The 23,163-nt window shown below is 51.1% G+C and overlaps 1 protein-coding gene across 1 annotated transcript in view; it reads right to left on the bottom strand.

Annotated features, from left to right (window-relative positions):
- ASTN2 (astrotactin 2) overlaps nucleotides 1-23,163 on the bottom strand; it is a 433,335-nt gene that overhangs the window by 6,740 nt on the left and 403,432 nt on the right. The window contains exons 21-22 of the mRNA XM_067309282.1: nucleotides 3,742-3,842; nucleotides 2,040-2,223 (exon numbers count right to left, since the gene is read on the bottom strand). Coding sequence (XP_067165383.1) covers nucleotides 2,040-2,223; nucleotides 3,742-3,842 — 285 coding nt within the window. The remainder of the gene's footprint in view (nucleotides 1-2,039; nucleotides 2,224-3,741; nucleotides 3,843-23,163) is intronic.

Genomic DNA, 23,163 nt, shown 5'->3' with positions numbered 1-23,163 from the left:
CTGCAGTGTCATCAAAGGAGGAGGAAGGCAGTGGGAAGCAAGAGACAGTGGCTGCCTGTCAGAGGTTAATGAGCTACCACAGAAATTACAACCAAGGTCACCTCTGTAGGAGGCAAGGCACAAGCTAGTCTGGATTTATGTCCAGGAGGAGTGAAAACTGTTGTAAGGAACTGTCATCCTGGTATTACGGAGAGATTCTCAGTTGTGTCCAACAAAAAGATAGGAGTGGGGGAGAGAGCAGGAAAATCTTTTCCAGTTATTCATGGACTGCAGTTAATCGCCCCATCTCACTCCATTCCTCCATGTTCCTCTTCTTCATCTTCTCATAGAACAACGTGTTAGACAGGATGCTGGATGAACAGCCTCTGTAAAAGCTTCAAAGCAGGTCAAGGCTATTAGAAATCTATAAGGGATCTCAAGATAGAGAGCTACGGCTTCTTCTGAACATAGCTTGCTGAACATTTCTGAAGGGGTCTTAAGGTTATGTGGCAGTCTGGCAAAACAGTCTTTGCCAGGACACTCTGCCATCCCTGTGGATGCAATGTTGTCCATGTACGTGTTACTCCATTGCTGTGATCTCTCAGAATCTGCTTATTAACCATTTCACTGTACACCAGGGTATTGCAGGCGCAGTCCTTCGGAAATGCTCTTTATAATCACAGAAACAATCCTTTACCAGCCCTCCTTAGAGCACAAAATTTATAGTAAAGAGAAAACATTTCTAGTGTAAGGCTGCATACAGGTAACAGATAAGGCACTGTTCCCTCATTGGCATCCTTGCATGGTGTCAGGCACACCACAGTATGAAAATTTAGGAAGACCTTTCTAGTACCTACATCAATAGGGCTGAATTATTGTTTTGGGAAAGAGGGAAGGCAGAAAAGGAAACCTCAAAAATATTTACAGAATGTACGGCAACGATATACTGCTGTGAGGATAAAGATCTGTCAGGTCAGATATATATAGAGAGAAATAAATAAAAGGAAATTTCCATGAAATATCCTATTTAGTAGAGCCAACTTCACCACACACAGATTGCTCAATCATTGACCCCTCTGATGATACCAAATAGTAAAGCTGCAGACAAAAGGAATAATCTGTTAGCTAGCATCTCAGCTTTGCTGTTCTAGGGGATCAAAACTGTTTTCACAGAAGAATAATCTTCCTGCAGCAGGGTATTTGCATTTACACACATCTGCAACCACAACAGGATGTAGTAGATGCCCAAAGCCACACCTGGGGCTGGTGGTCTTCTGCTCTACTGTCCATGGGGAGTAACTGTCTAGGTGTGGAGACAGCATGGAGAAGGATCTGTCCCACTGTGGGAGCACGGTACTGGAGGTTGCACCATGTTCCCTGACACGGGTGGGCTCCATCCAAGAGCGCCTTTGGGGAATTCTGCCGCTCTTCATTACCTGGCTATTTGCCATGTAAAAATGCAACACTACAAGGATGGACTTGCTATATTCCTGAAATACCTCCGCAGACTATTGCTCCCTCCATATTGCAGCTCTTGATACCAAATGCATGCCGCTGACACATCATCCGTACTATATATGTACGTGCTGCATTTTTGCTCCATTCCCTCAGTCACTCTTTCCAGCCACCCACCCTACAAAAAATCAGGGCACCTGTGAATCCTAGCGGAGCCATGGTCTCATCTACCAAGATTTTACAGTCAAAGAGGATCTGAGTCAGTCTTGGTTTACACACAGCCCATTCACTCTGACCCTGCCTAATTTACGGCCCTGGGCCCTCACACAGCTTTACCAATACACTCAGCTCCTTATTTGCTGTATCGCCCACCTGGCTTAGACTGGTTTCCCCCACAGCTGCTAGACACTCCATAATTATTCATCCAAACACTGAGCCATTCCTGAACGGGGACTGGCAGTCACAGAGGACTGCAGGACAGTTTGGTGAACAACACAAGGGGATTTCTCTCAGATATGAGAAGGCAATGAGGTTCACTTGCGTAGTGATCAAAGTGTAGCACTCCAGCCAAGTAGCAAGGCAGAAGGAAGAGAAAGGACAGGTACCTGGGCCCCAGCTCGTCCTCACTGCGCCAGACGAAGTCTCCAAATTTCTCGTAATGGGAGTTGTAGTGGTGCTGGACTCGGAAGAGCATGGAAGCGGAGACCTCCATCAGCGTGTTGTAGGCTGTCTGCTGCTCCTTCCCACTGGTATAACCATTGTAGAGGTTGTAGATTTTGTCAGCTATCTCTGAAAAGGATCCGGGGGATAGAATTTAATGAACAGACGGTGCTAATACAGGAGAGGGAGAAATGAGCCTTTGGCGGGGCTAGCAGGCGGGGAGGGTGGCTGGGATGGTGGCCTCCCCCACCGCTCCTCGCATGCTGCCTGCAGTGGTGTTTAGCAACCTGCCCAGTGTTTAGCAAGTCCTCTGGCTAACCCTGCATTGAGTCGTCTGCGCTGAGCGGAGCCCCAGTGATTCCAGCAATACTCCGTAAAAGAATGGGAGAAGGAGGGAGAGAGATTTGCTGGCCAAGAACCACCGGCAGACACAACCTTACCTGCCCAATTAGGACAGACAAGCTCTTCCCTAACTCACCGAGAGGAAAATAATTGCACAGCTGTGATGCTTTCCTGCAGCACGGAGGATTGGGGTTGCACCCTCAGAAGTCCTACTACACACAGAGGATTGCAGGACCAGTGAGGACGTGGAAACACAAGGAGAGCTTTGCAGTGAAACTGGGCACATGAGGGATGCTCAGGCCCAGGGAAACTATTGAGAAAGGATGGCAATCAGCAGGCTGGGAAGAGCAAGAGGAGGACATACGGGCAAATAAGTTGTTCGGTGAATCAGGCCCCGTGATGTATTAAAGAACAGGAAGAAAATGACACTGCCGATAACAAGACAGTAATTTAGCCAGAAATGCAGCGAATCATCGTTGTGACTATTTTAACAGAGCAGCTCAAAGATTTGTTAAACAAGAGGGTGTACTTTCTGTTGTAAAAAGGCTCTTTTTTTGGAAATGAAAAATGCACAAAACCCCATTTCCTTCCTTTTCTCTAGTCTCATTTTTGCTCATTTTTCTTGGGAATGCTTATCAATAACCTTAAACAAAGCATTAATCAAAACTTTCTTTTGTTTGCTTTAAAAAAAGAACGAGAGAAAGAAAACAGGTAACCTACCTTTCATTTAGATGAATCTTTTTAAATTTAAAGGAGGCAAAACACTCAGGGAGTGAGGGGTAGAAAAAAATGGGAGTTGTTTCAAAATTTGAAAACGCAAATGTCCAAGTGTTCTAGCTTTTATCTGTGTTTCCATTTCAGAACCAAACCAGCTGCAGCTGCAGTCCTTTTAAACACCCAGCCGTGACAGTCCTATGCACAGCTCTCACCGCCCCCGTCCCAGCCAGGGCTGTATCTCAGTCTTTTTTGCTGTAAGAGATGTGGACTCTCTCTCTTCTTCCAGGGGACATAAGTCAGACGCACGTTAACGGCTCCCACGGCCATGCACAGGGAGAGATGCCGTGGTGCTGTGCTGCACAGGACCACGGCAGCGATCAGCTCTGCAGTCGAAGGGACTTTGTGAGAAGGCAGTCTTGCAACTTGTCATCCCTCTCCAGCATAACATCCCTGTGCCCTAATATACAGGAGCTTGCACGCTGGGAGAGACGAGACTAGGAGAGGGTGCAGGAGTACAATGCATACAGGAAAAGCAAAATTAACAGGAAATGGCTTTTGTCCTGGAAAATCAGGTGCCTGAACACTGACCTTCTGCCTTGCTGTCGTCTACCAATGGGCAGGCTGTCCTCAGGGTGACCGTGCTCAGCTCTGAGTGTCTCCCTCGTGTATCCACCGCGTACAGGGTAAATCTGGAAGGCAGGAAAAAAAAAAATCATTTGTCTTTAGCCCTCAGTCCAACACTGGCAGGTTGTTATGGGAACCAGCCTTCAAAAGAGAAGAGAAAAATGTGGTGCAGGCTCACATCAGTCAGTTTTGGCAACTCAAAGAGATGCGAGACGATGTCGGGCTTCGACAGGAAAGAACCGCGGGAAAGGAGCCAGGGCCACGGTGGCCCCACGATGCCTGTGGAGCTGCTTTTCCCCTCGCCGTTAGACAGAGCACTATGGTTCATGGGGCTTTACACTACTGCCCTGTGCCTGAGAAGGGACACAAACATCCCTGGGGCTGCTTTGCCATGCACCGGTGCAAACACTATAGCGCCGCGCCGTTTGCACGGGGGGTTCCCCTACGGCTGCCTTAAAGAAAGGAGCGGTAATTCCTGCCGTAAGCAGGCACTGTGCTGACAAGCGACAGCTCGTACACATCCTGCGAACGGCCCTTGAGGTTGTTTCTTTTCTCATTTCCTCACCAGGGTGGGGTTGGTAAAAGGGTGGGAATGATAATTTCACACTTGAAACTAATGGAGAGCATCTGACAGTAAAATATGGCTTTTGTGCCAGATGAAGCATTGAACAGGCTGTGGCTGCATGGGACGCGCTGGGATGCCGAGCTAAGAGAGCCCTGGTCAGAATATCAAAGCTTCAAACCGAGAATGCTCCTTAGCAGCAGGGATAATGATCTTCTGCCCACTCGCCCAAAAGGCTTCACTTGCTATTTATCCTCTCCAAGCCAGGCAGGGCAACTCAAGCTGCCTTTGACAAAGTGCAGGAGCTGCCGCGAACACCTCGGAGGTCTGAGATGCCGGCGCTGGGGTACCCGCTTCCTGGGGAATAACACAGCCCCGCTCCTTATCCTAAGGTAAAACCGAGCAGCTCTTGCAAGTGAGTGCCAAGAGCATCATAAAAGCAGCTGAAGCTTAAATGGGATTGAGAGGCTGAGGCATGTTTACTTAAAGGAGTGGTGCAAACTCCTAAGCACCCGCAGCGGGGACAGAAGCAATGCCTGCCTTTCCCTTTCCCCCCCCACATGCTCCCTGCCCAGGATCGGCACACCGCACGCAGCTGATAAGAGATGACATTTGCACGGTAGCAATTCCCAGCACTTTCCAGCCTGGGACATACCCTCTCAGAGCAATTAGCGTTATTTCCTTAACAATCCTTCATGTCTGAAAGGATGCCAAGGAACCCACTTGCGCACAGGGACAACTCCCATCTTCCCAAAGCTGGGTGGGGCAGGAGACGCACGTGCTGAGCTCACGCAAAGAGAAGCTTTTTCAATTCTTTTGCATGACGTCATTTTCCTTAATTTGAGAAGAATGTGGTTCAGAGCGTGTGCATCCGTGGAGCGATGTCCGCAACTGCCTAACTTCACAAGCATCGCACATGGGCTGTCCTCCTGCAAGAAGTGAGGCAGCAGTAGAGTCCTCCACGGGGCAATTCTAGCTGAGGGCAGGAGTCTAACTGTGGTGCTTCGCATCCCGTTCTGGAGGAGACACCTTCCCTCTGCCTTTTTTGAATAGACGAGGGATTTAAGGCGGCCTTGAGTCTCCTACTGTCAGCAGGGAAAGAGTGTTGCTACACTTAGGTGACACGAAACACCTCTTCCAGTGCCCAGAAACCAGTGTCCAGTGATGAGTGGGGGGATCCCTGACCCAGCGAGATGGGGGTGACTGTGGGAGCCACGGGAGAGCTGGGCTGTCCAGGAGTCCTGCTGCCCTGGCCACGCACTAAGTAGTGGGCAACGCTCTTCCTGCCTCGACAGAAACATGACAAGCTACAAGAGGGACTAATGAGAATATTTCTTCCGCTAGCTAATCTCCATTCCCATTCTGGGGTCACTTGCTTAGTTAGACCCTATGGTTCTGTTGTTGTGTTTTCTTTTTGGAACACGTGAGCACAGTTAATGTGTAACCTCTGCTCTGACCATAGCGGTTCAGTGAGTGAGGCTCCATTAGCTCTGCGGTAATCTGTTCCAGAGCACTTCTCTCAAAAACAGCAGAATTTCATCAAAATACAATTGTAATAGCCAGCAATTAGTGCCCACATCACCTATGCTATCGCCTATGGGGTCAGGAGGGAGCATCTCTGCTTGGCAGGGAGTTAAAGCACATTTCAGGCCTTTGGATGATGTTAAGGACCTGCGTTAGCCCCCTGACCGCACTTTTCCCTGCTGCCCAGCATGTGCACACAAACAAAGTCACTCAGCTGCCAATAGCATTGCAATGGCCAGGGCTGGGATCAAAAATATAGCAATAAACAAGTCCTTAGTTTCATCATTGTCTCAGAAGATATTAAAAAAAAAAAAAAATCAACCTCCAAATGGAAAAATATCAAAATCAAAGTGATTTTCATCTGGTCAAAAAGAAATCTTTCAACTCATCTGAAACTAGTCTTCCTTCAAAAATTTTGCAAATGGAAATATGTGGGAAAGTTTTGAATTTCCATTCATTCTCAATGAGAGACATTTTGAAAGCAGCACCATAGATTCGGCTTTGGTGGAAGCTGGCAGCCCCAGTAGAGCGCAGCCCTTTGCACCTCTCCAGCTTCTTCCAACTGGTGATCTCAGAGGGTTTTAACATTAATTATGGTCCAAAAGCTCACCCGGAAGCACAGCAGTAATAATAGCTCTTTTTTATCAATGGCAAACAGAGACATACGGGATGAAGCATTTTGCCCAGGAGACACTCGGCGACATGAACGGTTTGCAAACGCAGAAGATTATGGCTTCCAATCTCATTCTCAAACTACTTGACCACCCAGCCTCTCTGCGGCAAAACACATTTACAGCCAGTTAATTGCACCCCACAGAGTGCTGGGTTTTTTTTCCTTTATTCACAGAAACAGACAATTAAGAGAAGAGAGTGTGAAGACCTACGGGTCAGTGTAAACCCTACATCCTTCCCTCTTCAGTCACAAAATGAGAGCACGCACAAGGCACGTGAGCTGTCCACCTAAGACATGAGAGACCTTGAAGTCTACTACTGGTCAGTGGGCTGCCTTGGGTGGAAGAAAAAGCAGATGGAAAGAGAGAGAAATGGATTTTTTTCCTTTTCCCATCTACCTTTTAAAGCTTTTTTTTTCCTGGATTTGTTTTTGATGGGGAAAAAAAGCCAAAAAATGGGACAACATGAAAATTTTATGGGAATTTCACTGTTTTTTTGAGACAACGTCCCCTTCACCCCATTTATCCTTAGAAGCATATGGGAGAAAAAACATTTCTTGGAAGGCTTCATTTTAAAAAGTGGCCATCCTTCAATTTTTTTCAACCATCTCTAGACACTGATTGCTTTATTTTCCTTGCCTAGTGCACCAAGCCCTCCAGACCGCAGGGAGCAGACAGCAGCAGCAGCCTGCTTCCCCCCAGGACCCTGCTCTTCCCACCCGCCTCGACTCCTCACGCGGGGCCTCGGTTTCTCCCCCTGCTGAGCTGGTTCGTGCCTATCTGCCACTGCCGCGACGCTGCCCGCTCGGCCGGGGTGCTGCGCTGCCATGGCAGAGCGCAGCCTGGGCGCATTGATGGAGGGCTCCTACTTACTGCTTCCTAGAGAAACCTCTGGCAGATGTCGACGCAGCCACACCTGATTAGGCAAACCCTGATACTGGCCCTTTGGATAATCTGTAAGGAAAAATGAGGCCAAAGAGAGGTTCGGAGTGTTTTGCCCAAGGCAAAGGAGCTCTGGGGTAAAGTCACAGCTAGAAATCAAGAGGTCCCAGACCCACACTCAGTGCACAAAATCACGTCAGAAAACCGGGAGTGCCGTATGGTAGCTAACACCTGGCAGAGAGTCCTTCATAACCCAGAGGTGTTTTGTTTAGCAATAAACTTTCCCCGATATGCTTTCTCATGTTCTCCCTGTGTTTTCCAAAGGAGCTTCTGGCTACCTGCTGCTGCCTCACATCCGAGCCTCTTGTTCACCAACGCTCTTAGGAAGACCGCATATGAACCCTGCCTTTATAGCAATACTAAGATATATTTTGCCCAAAGGGGTTCCAAGGAGCGTTTCACCACTGGAAGCACATACGCTCTTGGCAGCAATCTGCCCATCCATGCTCGCAAATGCAGCCACCTCTGCAGCGAAGCGCAGCAGTTTTGGGCTGCCATATAAAGTAACGCCGCTTAAATGTTTACTGCCATATGCAAACCTATTGGGACCAGCAGGAACTTTCAGAGAGATAGAAAGCAATTAATATGTGGCCTCACAAAATGTCAACAACACCTTCCTCGTAGATACCCCACCCAAAGCTGGCTAAGGCCTGGATTTTATCACTAGGCTCAAGATACATCTTGGGGGAGGAAGAGAAAGCAGGGGGGTTAAGCTTCAGTTCCTGGAATCAAGTGATTGTGGAAGACTCTCAATTGCTTTTAAAAAAAACAAGGGAAAAAACAAAACAACCCAGAACAATATGTTTCTAGCTTTTCTCAACGCAGAGAGAGAGAAAAAAAAAACAAAATTCTAAAGGCACAAAACTGTAAGGCTGAGAACAAAACCCCAGAATGTGTTATTTATTTAAAGACAACAACACCAGCTCATGTTTTTTTTAACTGCATCTCATGAAGCTCATGATGTTTGAGTGCTTTACTCACGACCCTTATTTGTGAGGAGGGAGATAAGGACCTCTACCTCTGAGAGCTGACCTCCCTTAGCTCGGTGGCCGATCTCTTTACACCCTACAGAGACATCGCAGGCATTTCTGTTTTTTTCTTGCATACTGCCCTTCCTGAGCCTTTGGGCTTCTGCAGCTGGTCAGTGAGATGCAATATCACAAACAAGCTGCCCGGGCTGCAGGCAAAGGGTCCAGCAAGGAGTCCAATAAACACTCTTCGCAGCTGCTGGACACCCGTGCTAAGTGCATGTCCGTGAGTAGCTTGCTGCATGCGATCTACAGGTACGAGGCAAACCCTGCCTGTGCTAAGGGGGTCCCCGCACCATGTAAATGGGGCACAGGGCAGAAACGCTGTTCCAGCTGCACACCAGACTCCAGCATCATATTGTCTCACGGTTTCCAAAGTGGCGCAACTGCAACAGCCTCGTGTTAGGCTCTTGCCAACAAGGCCTGGCCGCTCAGCTTGGCTGATGAGCTTGGGCATGGTGCCTTGCTCTGCAGTCACAGGATCGCATGATAGGCAGTTTGCTGCAGGACCTCGGCGCAGGGCAGACATGCCCTGCGCCTCCCGCATGGTGCTATGGATTGCTCCGTCCCTGTATTTCTCCACCTGTTATTTGAAAGTACTGGCTGTTCGGTTTCAGCTCCACAGGCTCAGAATTAAACTCATCAGCTTTGGAGCAACAAACGGACTGCTCCAGTCAGGTTTTCCAAGATCTAGCAAGGTGGTTCCTGCAACAGCAGTTCAGGTGGGCAGGGAACAGCACCAGTTGTTCCCAGGAGAGGACCGAAGCACGGTGAGGAAACAGGGTCTCCTCTAGCCTCACCCTTCAACACGTGGGTAGCACCACCAGTGACTTGCGCAAACTCACATCCTGGCCTAGCTGGGGCAAGTCACCTCAGTTTTGTCCACACGTCCTGCTGCCACCCCTCCGGTTACAGCTTATCTGGGCCCTCCGCAGCAGCCCCCGTCTCGGGGCTTGCGTGCAACCAACACTGCGCAGCTGAGGCTGGTCCAGTGTGCTGACACAAACACATCACGCTTGTGCTTTGCCAGCCCTTCTGGTTTCCTGTTCCATCTGAAAAACAATTTGAAGGCCTCTGTTTAAAAGCCCTCCATGGACTAGGTCTTGGCAATCTCCGCTGGCCTCCCCGCACTCCCGACATCCCCTCCGCTCGGAGATGAGGCAGCTGGCCTGAGCCAGCCGCGAGGAGAAGTGATCTCAGCACGAGGACTCAGCATGAGCGACGCGATGCCAGAAAAGTTCAGATTATGCCTGGACTTGAGCGTGTTCAGAAGGAAGCGAACAGGAACAATGCCCGTAAGTACACACGTACGTAAGCACGCTCCTCGCCCAGGGCCCTGCACGCACCCCTGCGCTCAGGGACCGACGGGACAGCACCATCCTTCCCCAGCTCTTCCCCTTCTTTCTTCTTCTCTGCTCTTGGCCACCCTGGTGAAGGGCTCGCTACTGCAGACATTGGTAGGGACGGATGTCTGGGGAGTGTTTAATGCCTTTACAGTGCTTTGAGTGAGAGATGTTGAGAGACATGGGTGTGATCATGTGTTGCTTATTGGGCTAGTTAAGGTTGTGAATCAGTAATTGGGGCTTGGAGGGTGTGAAAGGAAGAATGAGGGGGTGCATGTGCATATTTCTTTTTTCCAGGACCTATAACGGAGCAGTGGTAAGATCTTCAGTCTGGAGAGCAACAATGGACATCTTCACCTCAGTCCCTCTAGGCTGGTGGAGAAGTCGTCAGATTAACCTAGATAGCTTCACTGAAAGACTTGTGTTGCAAGCCCTGTAAGGGGGAGAGCTGGTGGATGCCGTGGGGTGGAAGGAAAGCCCCGGGCGTTTCAGCCCAAGCAGCACGGGCTGGAGGGTGCACGCTCCCAGGCACGGCCACGGGGCCACACGGTGCCATCCCAACCCCATCCCACCACCGTGGGTTTCCGTGCGGCCGTGCGGGCTGCGGGAGGGAGCTGTCCTGCGCTCCGAGCCGCCGAGGAGCTTTCATTGACTGACGCAGAGCAAGAGCAGGACTCGCCTGCCAACAGCAGAGTCTGGGCAAGCGTGGAAAGGGGCGGGTGTCTGTCTTTAGTGGGAGCATTCCCAATTCAGAAACCATTACAATAAATTAAAAAAAAAAAAAGAAAAAGCGAAGCAGCCCTTCCGCACAAGCCACAGGAATGCAGTTTAGCTTATTGCTTGTTGGTGACTCTGTGATTCGAGCTAATTAAGAAAGGTGAAGGAGAACAGCACGCGCCCCCTCGCAGCAAATAACAAGCGGACTACGAGAAAGGAGCGTTTTTTGCAAGGAGAGGGTTTCTCGGTGGGTTTGTTGGGCCCTGAATTCCAGGCTGATTGGTCACGCCGTGCCCGTGTTTGCGGCGCCAAGCATCAAGGCGCGCTGGGTACCTTGGAGCGGGACGAGGCACATTCCAGCCCGACAGGGAGGCCCCACGGCTCGGGATTCGGGCTAAGCTTTTCAGGGCAGTGGACGTCCGCGTGCTGCCTCCCTGGGGTTGGCGCTACCACAAATATTACAGCAATCAGATGCTACTGTCAGGGCATTTGAAGACTGACAGGAGTGCTGGGCCGGGCCAGGACAGGGGGTTGTGCTCTGAACAGAGGCTGTGTCTGCACAGAGGGGGCAGCTGGTCGCGGAGGAAGAGCTTCCGGGGCTTGGTGTCTGCTGCCCACGGGGGAAAGGAGCTGCGAGAGGCAACAGCAACCTGCTCTCAGTGCCCAGCGAATTGCTGCTTATGTATCCTACCCCTTCTGGAACGGGACCGACGTTTTCTGCTTTGTACTGTCACTGCTTTTGGCTTTGCCTTTCTGCAGTGCCTGCACCAGAAGAAGGAAACAGTGCACAGTGCCATCTTGAGAAAATATCTTTTAGAAAGCTCCCCTAACATTTCTACTGTTTGAGCAAAGCACCTTTTTTAACTGGGTTTCTTTTAGCCATCGGTGACAAGTGACCCTACTCCCATCAGCCTGATGGAGGAACAGGTTAGCAGCAGCACAGGTGCCACGTCTGAGTGCTGGAGCTTTGCCTTTAAACGCACACGCAAGGCTGTCAGTAAACCGTTCTCACAGTTCACACGTATTTTTTCAGGACAGCAAATGGTGTGAGGACACTAATTGTTATCCTCCAACAGATGCCACCCTCCAATACCAGACCACAGGTGTCAGATGGAGGGAAATAAATGTACCTGACACATCCTGCCTCAGGTGTCTGATGTTTTTTGGAACTGCATTAAACGGTGCCCATCAAGTACCTCTGGCACGAGGAAGACAACAGGCTGCTCTCTGAAGGGAAGAGGCTGCTTGTTCAAGGAAACCTCTGCAACAGGCAGAGAAGACAGGATTTCTGCGGTAGCAAGGGCTGGTGGAGCAGCCGGCGGTCCATCTCTGCAACCTCCTGCGCGACACCAGGAAAGTCACTTAGGGCTATCAACACTGTGAGATTACCCTGAGTTGCAACTGATGCTGTGTCCATGCTCAAAACAAATACCTTGAGAGCGCAATACTTCGCACAGGAGCTGCCTGGCCTGGCGGGGAGGAGGAAAAGGTCCCTTAATGCTGCTGGACTGCTGCGATGCAGAGCAGGACAGTGCCACTCCAGTGCCACGGCCTCCGGCCATCGCCTGCTGGGCTCAGGAAGGGAAGCGTTGCTCTCCAGGACTGCGCTGCGCGCGCCGCCAGCCCCACCGGCCGCGATCCCAGGAGTTTCAGCCACATTAACTCATGTAGTGCTAGGGCGGACACCACAACAGGACTGATACTACCCAGAGCCACTGCTCTCCCTTGAGGTAGCGGACACTCTGTATGAGTAACATTCAGTCTCAATGCCTCATTTTCCCCATCTGCAAAACAGAGATAATCGTATTTTCTGCCCTGCCTATTTGCTTGTAAAAGCCTCGGGCAGGGACTCTCCGATGCTGGGTAGATGCCGTGCTGAGCACCCTGGGACCTCAGGCTTGGCTGGGGCCCTTGAGCTTCACTCTATCATAGTGATGAACAGGAACAAAGATAGGTCTATCAAGCATGAATACTGCCAGAGATGGTCTAGGTATCTTCCACAGAGAGTTTCTCTCAGTGCGGGTTGTTTTTTTTCTCTCTGTTCTTCACAAAATTCAGCCCTTTGCCCCTGAGGCTGCCGTGGGATAGTCATGGGGACCTGTCCTTGGGAGCAGCACGGGGACTGAGCTCCATGAAGGGGCAGGAGGAAGAGACTGGCTCAGACTAGAGTCTGTGCTGAGGCACAGTTCACAAAAGTAATACACTAAATTAGCCATGCTTTTCTCCAGAGGAGGTGAGGAGCCTGCTGCCACCTGACCCTGCAGTACAAGAGATACAGAAACTAAAGGCATTATCAGACACCTTCCCACCTGGCCCCCAGACTCCTTCCAGGCAGTGGCTTGTAGTCACTCAAAGTTGGGTGGCACTGGGGAGATGAGAAAAGGGAGGAGAAGCTTGTAGGAGACCGTTTGCTGAGTATGTCTGTATGCACGGCTGGTCCCCAAGTAGCACTGAATGAGTTAGCTCTGGTGGAGTCGTATCAGCTCGAGTGCTGAGGAATGGGAAGATGCTGCTATATGACTTCTCAGACTGAAGTATCACCTCCGTACTGCACTGGGTCAACATACCCTGCTGCATGGAGTCTCTTAGAGTTGCCCCCTGCCTCTTAGCTATAAGGCAATGCAGAGCCAGCAAGTGCAGCAGGCAAGGGGCAAGTGTTTGTGCTCGTCACTCCCCTCTAAGAGAACGTCACATGCAGCAAGTTTGAGCCAAGCTACACTGCACACACGCTCAGCTCTCGCTCCTTGTAACACTTCAGCCATCTTTTTTTGTTTCAGATCCCTGTCGAACAAGATTCAAAAAAAGAAGGATGAAAGTAAAAGAAAGAAATGAAGGAAAAATCCCAACCCTTTCTTGCTACTGCCTGGATCCACTGCCTCACTGCTAGAGAAATTCATGGTAGGACATTCACCTCCCCAACCTCAGCTGCAATGTCTCAAGGTTGGACTGGCAGAGGAAAGATTTCCCTAGAAACGCTGTCAATAAACCCTGTCAGAACAGCAATTCCTAGTGCCACAATGGCTGTGAAAGAGGACCGTGATATCCAGGCCCTCCTCTGTTCCTGAGAGCCCTGCTCCCGCATGATACCTGTGCTGGAGGGCCAACATCCCACAAGGAGCTCCTTTGCCATTCATTCACCTCGCAACAGGCAACACTAAGATTGCCTTAGGTGATAACTTGTTTCTCTGGAATCAAGGGAAAAATGTAGGTTGGTTTCAGCAGGGCCAAGATTTTACCCAGAAGGTGCAGCACTGTCACTGCAGCCTTCCTGGTCTCTGCACCCCCACGGTGCCTTCATGATCACGGGGGTAAGAGGCAGAAGCACTGGCGGAAACCCTTTACCTTTTTCTCTGTCTTGCAGATTTCTTCCTTTGTGACCCTTGCTCCCTGCAACCACTGGCAAGTAGCAGATAATTGGTCCCTCATCCCTCACACTTGATAAGGTTTCTATTTCCCTAGCGTGTGGCTCACACTCTGAGTACGTCCTTTCAGGAGCAGCTTTACACCACCGATTAAGGAAGAGCACAGCAAGCCTCCCTGGAGAGAGGGGCTGCTGCACTGAACAAAAGCTCCTGATGGAGACGAAATGCGGATGAGAGAACAGCTCCCTGGCATGGCAACAGGGCAGCACATCCCAAAAAGCAGCCCTCACATGAGATAATATTAACGCAGCCTATGTCACAAGCCTGCGGCTTTTGCTCCCGTGCTCACTCCAGGGAACCAGGGGTCTTGGTCTTTATCACTTTGAAGCAGCCCAGCAAATCCTCAGGATGTCCCATAGGAAGGGTCCCCAAACTTTGGAGACAGGATGCTGGCACAAAAAGCAGGATCACTGCAGAAATATCAACTTTGGGGAGGATGGAGAGAGGATGTTTGGGGGTCCATATTTCTTGGCTGTTGCATCCTTGCTTTTGTCCTCCTGGCTGTAAGGATGAGGATTAGCAGATGTGTTCATATAGGTCAGCTACTGGCAAAGCAGCAAAAACTGGCCTGGCTCTTCTCAATTCCCACCATGTGTCTCAGGACTTGGGGCAAGGTGTTTACCCCCCTCCACCTGGCAAGGTCAGAGAAGCTCCCAGGTCACCCAGGAGGTGAATCCTAGTGTCCTTTGGTGGAGGAAAGAACCAGAAGGAGGTGGTGCTGAGCCACTACTGGCTGATGCTTTTGTCTCTAGTGAAGCAAAAGCAGTTCATATCAGTCTGTCAAGTGCCAGAGTCACTGTTCTGCTGGGACTCACCAGGAGATCCCAAACAAAGCCTTTGGACAAAGGTCAAATGAGTTAACTCCCAGTGCTGCTGGAGCAACTCCACCCATGCCACGATTCATATTGGAGCCCGAGGCTGCAAACCACAGGGGCTCGTCCTGCTCTGGCTGCAGAGCGTCAGCGATAGCTGGTGATGGAAGTGAGCTGTCCTGAAGCAGCTCAGCCGAGGAGGGCTTTCCCCAGGCTCAGCATCCCACATGGCTGCAACATCCTCAGCTCCTGCCGCATCCTTCACACTGGCACTGCAACACCTGTAGCTCCCTCCAGCTCTCCACAATACCCCAGTGCTCCCAATGCCCCCTCCACTCCCTGCTACTGCAGGACCCCCAGACAGCACCCTGCGTGCTCTGTCGCTCCCACTGCAATACCTTCTGCCCCTGCCTTTTCCTTTAGGGAACCAGGCCTGGAACAGCTCTGCCCCATTTCTTTGACCAACGGCCACCCCGAAGCCTCCAACCTCAGCTCTGCGAAGGTTATGTGTTTATGAGTAAGCCATTACTTAGAGGTTACAGACTATCTTCTTTGCACAAATCTAAGGCTGGGTGGCTTTCAGCCTCAGCTGAAAGCATTAGCATCCGAGTCCTGGGTACTGGGTAGGTCTCCAGAGAGAGACAAATCACTTTTAGTACCTTCCTGCACCGTGGGCTACTCCTGAGACAACTGCCTTCCTCTGTGAAAAGAACCAACAGGGCTTGGGGAGGCTGCGGCTGCAGAGAGCAGGCTGCTCAGAAGGAGAGGGGGAATAAATCAAACTCTTCCTCCAGTTGTGCCAGGGAGAAAGGAGAGATGAGAGAGGCCCTGAACCCCTGCAGTGAGTTCCACAATGGAAATGTTCACAGCTAACCATACCAGCCATTTAACCTACAAATTCTCTGCAAAGCTTGGCCACCACTGGCCCCAGGGAGATGGGGGAAGAGGAAGGTTGTGACCCTTGGCAAATTGGGAAATGTTTGCCCCTCCCAACCTTACAGTCTTTCTAAACAAGAAACAGACACTCAACAGTTGGCTACCCCAGGAGATCCCCTTGGTAGGGCTTGTTCTCATCCTCCTGGGGGCTTGGCTTCCATCTGGACTGCTAGTTGAAATCCAGCCCAGACTGGTAGCAACTTCAAAAGACAGTGTCATCTGAAGAGTAGTGGGTGGTCTATGTCAAATGAGTTGATGGCTCTCTGTTCTTATATAAGCCACCACAATAGGCCTCCTGATTGACATTCTCAGAAGAAAGGCAAAGGGCTGCATCGACTGCAGGGAGTGGAGTCTGTCCTTGGCCCCAAGGGTGGTCCCTCTAGTTTAGGGCGAATTACCTTAGTAGGTCGGTATGAGGAGGCTGATAGGCCCCCTCCAAGCAGGGACTATCTTCTTCGCGTTTGTTCTCTGGCATCATTTGCCAGCCCTAACTTCACGCTCCGCATAAAACAAAGCAAAACAAAGCATGACAGTAATAAAGGAACACAATAGAACGGCTTGGAGGAGGGGGAAGCCTCTGCAAGTCTTACTCAGAAAATCCAAGGGAGGAACAGGCCAAATGTTCTGGCCTCCAAGCGAGAGGCATTGATACCCTACGCTAGTCTGCGAGAGTGGCAAGGGCAGCACTGCACTTGGAACAAGCCTTTGCAACATCCTCTCCTTGCGGCCAGCTGCAGCCTGTGCAGCGTGGAGAAGACAGGAAGACGGTGGGCTGATGGCAAGGGAGAAGCCAAGAGGTAGATGATGGTGGCAAAGCAGGGAGGTCCCCATGACACTACAGTTAGCCTGGGGCTGAATGGGAGCTGTCTGTAGCAGTGAGCACAGGCAGAAGGACTCCAGTCAGGTCTGTGGTTTCCTCTACCCACTGGTCTTTCCCCCCACAACCCGAGGCCCTTGAATCAAAGGGGGATGGCCTGAATGGCTGACAGCGGGTGGGAAGTTCTCACAAATCTGACAGGCAGACAGGGGAGGGCGGAGGGTAGGACGGGGGGAGCGAAACAAATAATAAAAACAAAATCCCAGTAAGCACGTTAGAATTCTTTTGAAGTCCAGAGGAGCTTTCAGGCAGGGTTATGTACATCTCCCAGCCCGGCGTGATTTACACATTCCTTGCAAGCAAAGGAATCTTCTCTGATTTGAAGTAAAACAGATGTTTTGGGTTTTTCTTCCCCCCTCTCGCCCCTTTTAATCATTTCTTTATTGAAATGATGACTATACAGCAGACCATCCCAGAGAGAGAGCCCTGCTACCCCCAGCAGGCCTTTGATGGGACCAAAGACCCACTACCTTGAATAACATGAAAGGGCCTTGCTATTGCGGTAGATGTGTTTGCGAGCCTCCTGAGCACAAGTGTGGTGCAGAACCAGCCCCGCTCTGCTCCTTAGGTATCATTCCCTGCAGGTTTCTTTATTTCCTTTTTGCTCTGGGCAGAAGGACTACAATTTGTGTCATCTTTCTCCCTGCAGTTTTTTCTCTACTGCAGCTACAGCTAACACATTAATCCTCCATCCCTCCTCAGTTACATTGACCCAGGCAAGGTGTCCCAGGCAAGGGAAGCACTTGCTTCCCTCTGCTGCTAGTCCAAAGGACTTGCTGTGCTTGACGGTGGGATGTGTCCCTTGTACACCTTAACATCACACCTCACCCTTGCTGCAATCTAGTCAAACAGCTTGTTTGAGAAGGACAGCCCAGACCATGCACAAGAACAGCAAAAGCTGACGCTCGGGAAGTACAAACTACAGGAGGGTGGCTCCCACACCACTGAGCGAAACATCCAGCATGTGGGACTGTGTTGGCCAGGCAGGCTGGGTGTCCCACTCACCCAGTAAAGTCATTTGGGGAAGGAACTTTGTTTCCATAGAAGGATGTATAGCATCTAGCACCATGGGGGCTTCTGAGGGCTGGCTGACACTGCAAACTAACAGTACAGTCACGTTCTTAAGTTTACACTCATAATAACCTATGACCAGTAGCAAATTCATCCAGCTCCCCATCTTTCTTTTCTTCCTCTTTTTTCCTTCTTCTTTTTCTTTTAAACCCTGTTGTTATTTCTCAGTACTTCGTTGGTGGCAGGGTGGGAAGGCTTTTTGTAACACATTCACGTACCATCGGGACTCACTCCCATTCCCGTCTGGTACATGAGATTGCACAAGAGAGAGAAACAAACGGGGATGAGGAAATGCGTGTTTATGAGAGGCAGCGCTGTCACCGTGAGCAAGGGACCCCCCGCAAGAGAGCCGGCCTGGGAGCCGGCTGAGAATTTCCATTCTCTCCTAACACTCCATTCATGACTTGTTTCATATCTCCCTGGTGGCTCCGTTACTGGCCGCAGTCCCACAGCACGGCGTGGGAGTCACACCCCCCCGTGCTCCTTCATCTGTGATATTTGTCGGGGGGGGGAGCGCGTGAGCGAAGAGAGAGGTTGTTGTCTCATAAAGATAATGAATTGAGAAAGAACAGCGTCCTCTGCTTTTGCATTCGTTCCTTGTTTTTCTCCTGCTGCAGAAGAGCAGGCCCTCCTGCAGGCTCCTCTTGCATCCAACAAATGCTCTCCTCGCGGTCCACCTCTCCTCGGTCCCTCTCCCCTCCCTCCGATCCTCACGTGGCTCCTGTTCAGCGCTCGCCATGGAGGTTTGCATGGGCCTTCCCCGCTTGGCGTGGTGCGGCGAGGTAGAGAACCAGCTGCTATCATCGCCGTTACCATCCTCCTGACCTGACCAGAAACCCTCTGTATAATCCAAACCACATTGCTGCCTGATCACATACAGTCTCCAGTAAATAACCTTGACTGCAGCAGCCAGGAAGAGTAAGGGATCCTATATCAGCGCTATTAATGATTTAGAATCGTACATCATTTGCAGATGACACAGAGAGGGGCTCATCCCTCACTAATCCCACACCCAGCCATCTGCCACAGGAAAGTCCAGGCCTGACCCCACTTAAAGTGGCTCCAAGCCAAAATCACCCTGGCTGACGATTATTCCTGCCCAACGCTGGTCTGTATGCGAGGAAGGAACGGAGCATTGCTGATCTCATCTCTACTCCCTCACGTGCTGCAGAGCTCCCAGCCCTGGGTTTGGGGTTGGATTCCTCCCCCCAGCAAACAGGTGGGGTATTAATAAAAATAAAAGCAATATCTCATGCACACATACTACGACTCACTTGGGTCCCTCTCCCTTCTGCTCCTGCAAGCCCCTCCACCTCCCTGCCTTTCTTCACACACCTCAATTTCATTATCTCTGATCTTGAGCTGCCTATTACATGCTTTTTGCCAACATAAATATTTAATCCCAGCGCATTGCACAGAAAGGCCCTTGTGGAGTTAATACTTCAACTCATGTTTCCACTTGGAAAACAATTCAGCGCGTGGCAGTGCGGCAGGTATAAACCAGGGACAGAGCTGGAAAGCTAGAGGTGGCCTGGAAGGGTTTAGGAGGCTGCGGGGGGTGAAGTGAGGGTTAGGGCTTCGTGGAAAGGGCTGACCTGCAACGGGACAGCTCTACAGAAGCATCTACCGGGCAGGTTTGGATATGCAAGAAGAGCCACTGAGACTTCAGCTGCAAGCTCCCACGCTGGGGAGTGCAGGAATGCGGGATGATGTGTCGCACTACCAAGAGGAAAACAAGGTGCAGCACTTTGCTGCGTGCCAGCAGCTATTTAGGCTGCTCTGCTCTCTGCAGTGCCCTTCGTGTTCAGGAAGGAAAGTGAAGAGCTCTGAGCTTTTTCCCACAGCCTGATTCCCCCACGCCAACCTCTCCTGGCAGAAAAGGCTGGGAGAAGAGCAAGGGGGAAGCCCTGCCTCGGGCTAGCTCAGCCCCTGCCTGGTCCCCGACACGGGCCAGAGTAAACGTAAACGTAACGTAAACGCTGCAAAACAAGCCCTCCCTAATGCTCTCCACAGCACTGCCTTTTAAAACTTGGTTTTGCAGCCCAATCTAGACAGACACACAGGTTTGGTGGGTCTGTTCTACCCCCACCCCTCCAAACCTACATGAGCTGGCTGAAAACAAGAACAAGGCAAATGCGCCCCGCACCCTTCCCACCCTGGGCAGAGCTCGGTGCTGTGCTGCAAGGACCAAACACAACAAAGTAATATCAAACAACGTGTCCTGGAAGCCCACCAGCACGACAACCAAAGGACAGCGGTGGCAGCAGCCAGGGTCAGCACAGCCGCGGCCCGACGCGGCCCTGGCTCCGTCAGGCAGAAACCAAGCATTCCTGCCCTCCTACCTAGCTACAAGTGCTGCAGACCTCCTCCAGCAAGGCACCAATGGTTGCAACGACGTGAAAAACCCTACATGAAGGGTTTGCTTTACCTGTTGGAGCATATACCTAACCAGCTGCACAACTGCCCACAAGTACGTGCTTGCACAGTCACCCAGATGTCCTAGTCAAACACCTCAAAGCACACACGCACGCCCAGTCATTCTTCAGAGCAGAGGCGCAGGAAGCTGGAGCTGGCCATGATTTCACCTCATGCAGGCTCTGGGATAAGGGTTACGGGATAGTGGTTTTATGTTGCTGTTGGGTAACACTAAGGCACGTATTCCAGCTGCTGGTATGGGAAAGGCCCCCAGCAAAGAGAGGTTTCCCAGCTCTCCAGATCCAAACTGATAAAGGATATGAACAGATGCACACCCCAGTCCTGATCCATGTATCTTAAATCGCTAGGGTGCAGCGCTGACACAGGGCAGGACCCAAGGGGACGCAACGCTGCAAAACTTAAACAAACCCTAACGAAACCCCAAAACCCAGAGGGAAGAAGAGCAAGAGCGAGAGAGGACAGGGAGGGTCATACGCTCCTCGGAGGCAGCCTGTCACTCAGGTAAACGCGTTACAGACTGCAGCAGTGCCGTGAAGGCTGGCTTTATTAGATTACCCGGGCAACGCGTTCTCTGGTTTCTGAAGGTCTGCGAGTGACTACAAAGAGCAAAGACGTGCAAACACCACCTTGCCCCATTGCCAGTCCCTGCTGCTCCTGGCACTGGCATCTGCCTCTGAACCAGCCACCAGTGAGGGTTTGACCAGGGGTTGTCATCTCCTGGGAGCTGTGGAGAGTGCGTGAGGGGGTTCTACATACTCATCCAGCATCCTCAGCTCCCCAGGAGAAGCAGGCACTCTGTGAGTATAAAGTCTCTTGCGTGAGGGATAGGTACTCCTCCCGCTCCTCTGTCACCTAAAGGTTGGAAGACTGTGACATTGCAATGATGCAAACCAGACAGAAAGAGAATATGAAAGTATCAGAAGCTGGCCCTTCTTTTTGTGGTTGTGCAAAAAAATTAAGACTATTGATTTCCATAATTAAGAAGGCTATTTCCATAAATGTAAGCCAGGAGATGTTCAGAAGGAAAGCAAAAATAACGCCAGGGATTGCATGCTCCAGAAGTAGCTCTGGTCATTGGCGACTGCGTGCTTGTGGGCTCTGCCCTGCTGAGGGAAGCGCTGTGGCTATTTTCCATCATCGGCCCATATACTCATCCACCAACCTCAAAGGGTTTTAGGAAAGGGAACTGAGGCACAGAGGAAGGAAGCAACTTGTCCACAACCACCCAGCAAGACCAAAAGACCTGATTTCTTGAACCAAATGCTGCAGGTAATGGTGCCAGCAGGTCACACATTTGGATGTCAGGGCAGAACTCCTGGGACAGGCTCAGTTCAGAGACGGGGCTGACTTCCTCACCCGAGGTCCTCCCTGCGGGCTCCCGGGATCCCGCTGCCCACCGCCATGGGCACTGGTGCTGCTCCTCAGTCACTTGGGGAGGGGTTGTGGCCCACCACGGTCGGGAAGGAAAGGAGATCCTTACACAGACCTATGAGTCTGGCCGTTCTGCTTCTCCGCATCTCCATCAGAGCAAGCAGACGCCACCGCACCTTGAGAGGGAGACGGCGGCTGTGCTGTCCCTGGGGCTTCCCAGGCAGAAGCCAAGAGCAAAAAAGATGGAAGAAAAGAGACGGACCCTGATTAAGAGGATTGGCAGCCCAGAGCTGAGCCAAACGCCCCGGGATGGCTACCATCCAGCAGTCAAGTGCAAATGAGCACCGGCCTGAAGCCGTGCTCTTGGCGCGGAGGGGGAGGAAGAGTCACAGCAGCAGGTTCGTGCCCGAGCAGCGTCCCGGAGGCAGGAGGACCTGCACGTTGGCCGGCCGCACTGCCAGCGCCCAAGCCGTTTGGGCGAGTGTCTGTCAGCGACCTGGCCGCGAGTCCCTGAATTCGGGCTCTGCTCTTTCGTGTTCCCATTAGGGATGCTGGGTTTCCATGCTGGACTCTCCCGTTCATGTAGCGGAGACGGGATCCCCCTGCCCCACTGCTTCCCCTATCCGTTGTCACTTGAACAAAGCACAACCCTCACCCCCCACTTCTTCTTCTTCTTCTTTTTTTTTTTAGAAACATTTAAATTATGACATAAGTTTTGGCTCTGAGGGTTTTCAGTGAAAGCCAGGGTATTTTCTTTCCCCTTTTCATAACAGAAACCATATTGCTGTATAATCAAATTTATCTCGTTCCTGAAGAGCAGAGGGAAGTGTGTGTGTGTGTGTGTGTGTGTGTGGCAACCAGGAGTGATGAGGGCACGTGTGTGGGGGGGAAACCACTCTAAAGGTACTCAGGGCAAATACTTACCGCTTTGGCAGTACAAGACGGCGTCAGTTTGGGGCACTAGATAGCCAATAGCCGCCAAACTCAGATATTATAGTGAGGAGAAGAGCACAATAAAAATAGGAGAGGAAGCTGAAAAGTAACTGTTTGGTTACCGAGGTGGCATCTACATGGTGGGACGGGACTTTCGTCACCACCTCCACGGGTGGTGTTCCCTGCTGGAGTGACAGCATGCTTGGTCACTGTTAAACCACTCCTCATGTGGGGATTTTGATCTTGTTCCCTCAGGCCTACAGATATGTCTCAACAGAGTGGAAAAACCAGCACACATTACCGGAGAAACCTGCCCAAAGGGAATGGATGAGAACTACCTGCCTCCAGCAAACCCAGCTGTAGCAGGGTGGGCCCCGGAGCAGGCACTCTGGGCTCAGTGCGTGCTCAGCGTATCTGGCTGGCGTCTGCCCTGTGCTGGGCTCTTGCCTTATGACTCCACTCCTGACTTTCTGTGGTCACGTCAAGCTTCTCAGAAAGGGCTGGGCTGCAAAGGCAGTATTTGGGCAACAGCAGTGGGAGGGGAACGTTTCAGGCACAGTAACAGCTAATCAGAAAGATCGTGCTAAAGTCCTTAATGGCACAGAGCCCTGCTGGAAATCCAGAGACAGCCTGGAAGAAGAGAAAGCTGCCAATATGCCCAAAGGAAAGAGAGATGCTCCAGTCAACACGAGTATTTTGTCTCCCCAAGCTCCCTGGCAACCACTGTCTGGGTAGACTTCA

The sequence above is a fragment of the Apteryx mantelli genome, chromosome 21 (assembly GCF_036417845.1).
Source record: "Apteryx mantelli isolate bAptMan1 chromosome 21, bAptMan1.hap1, whole genome shotgun sequence".
Taxonomy (NCBI): domain Eukaryota; kingdom Metazoa; phylum Chordata; class Aves; order Apterygiformes; family Apterygidae; genus Apteryx; species Apteryx mantelli.
This window is presented reverse-complemented; position numbering and strand designations above follow the sequence as displayed.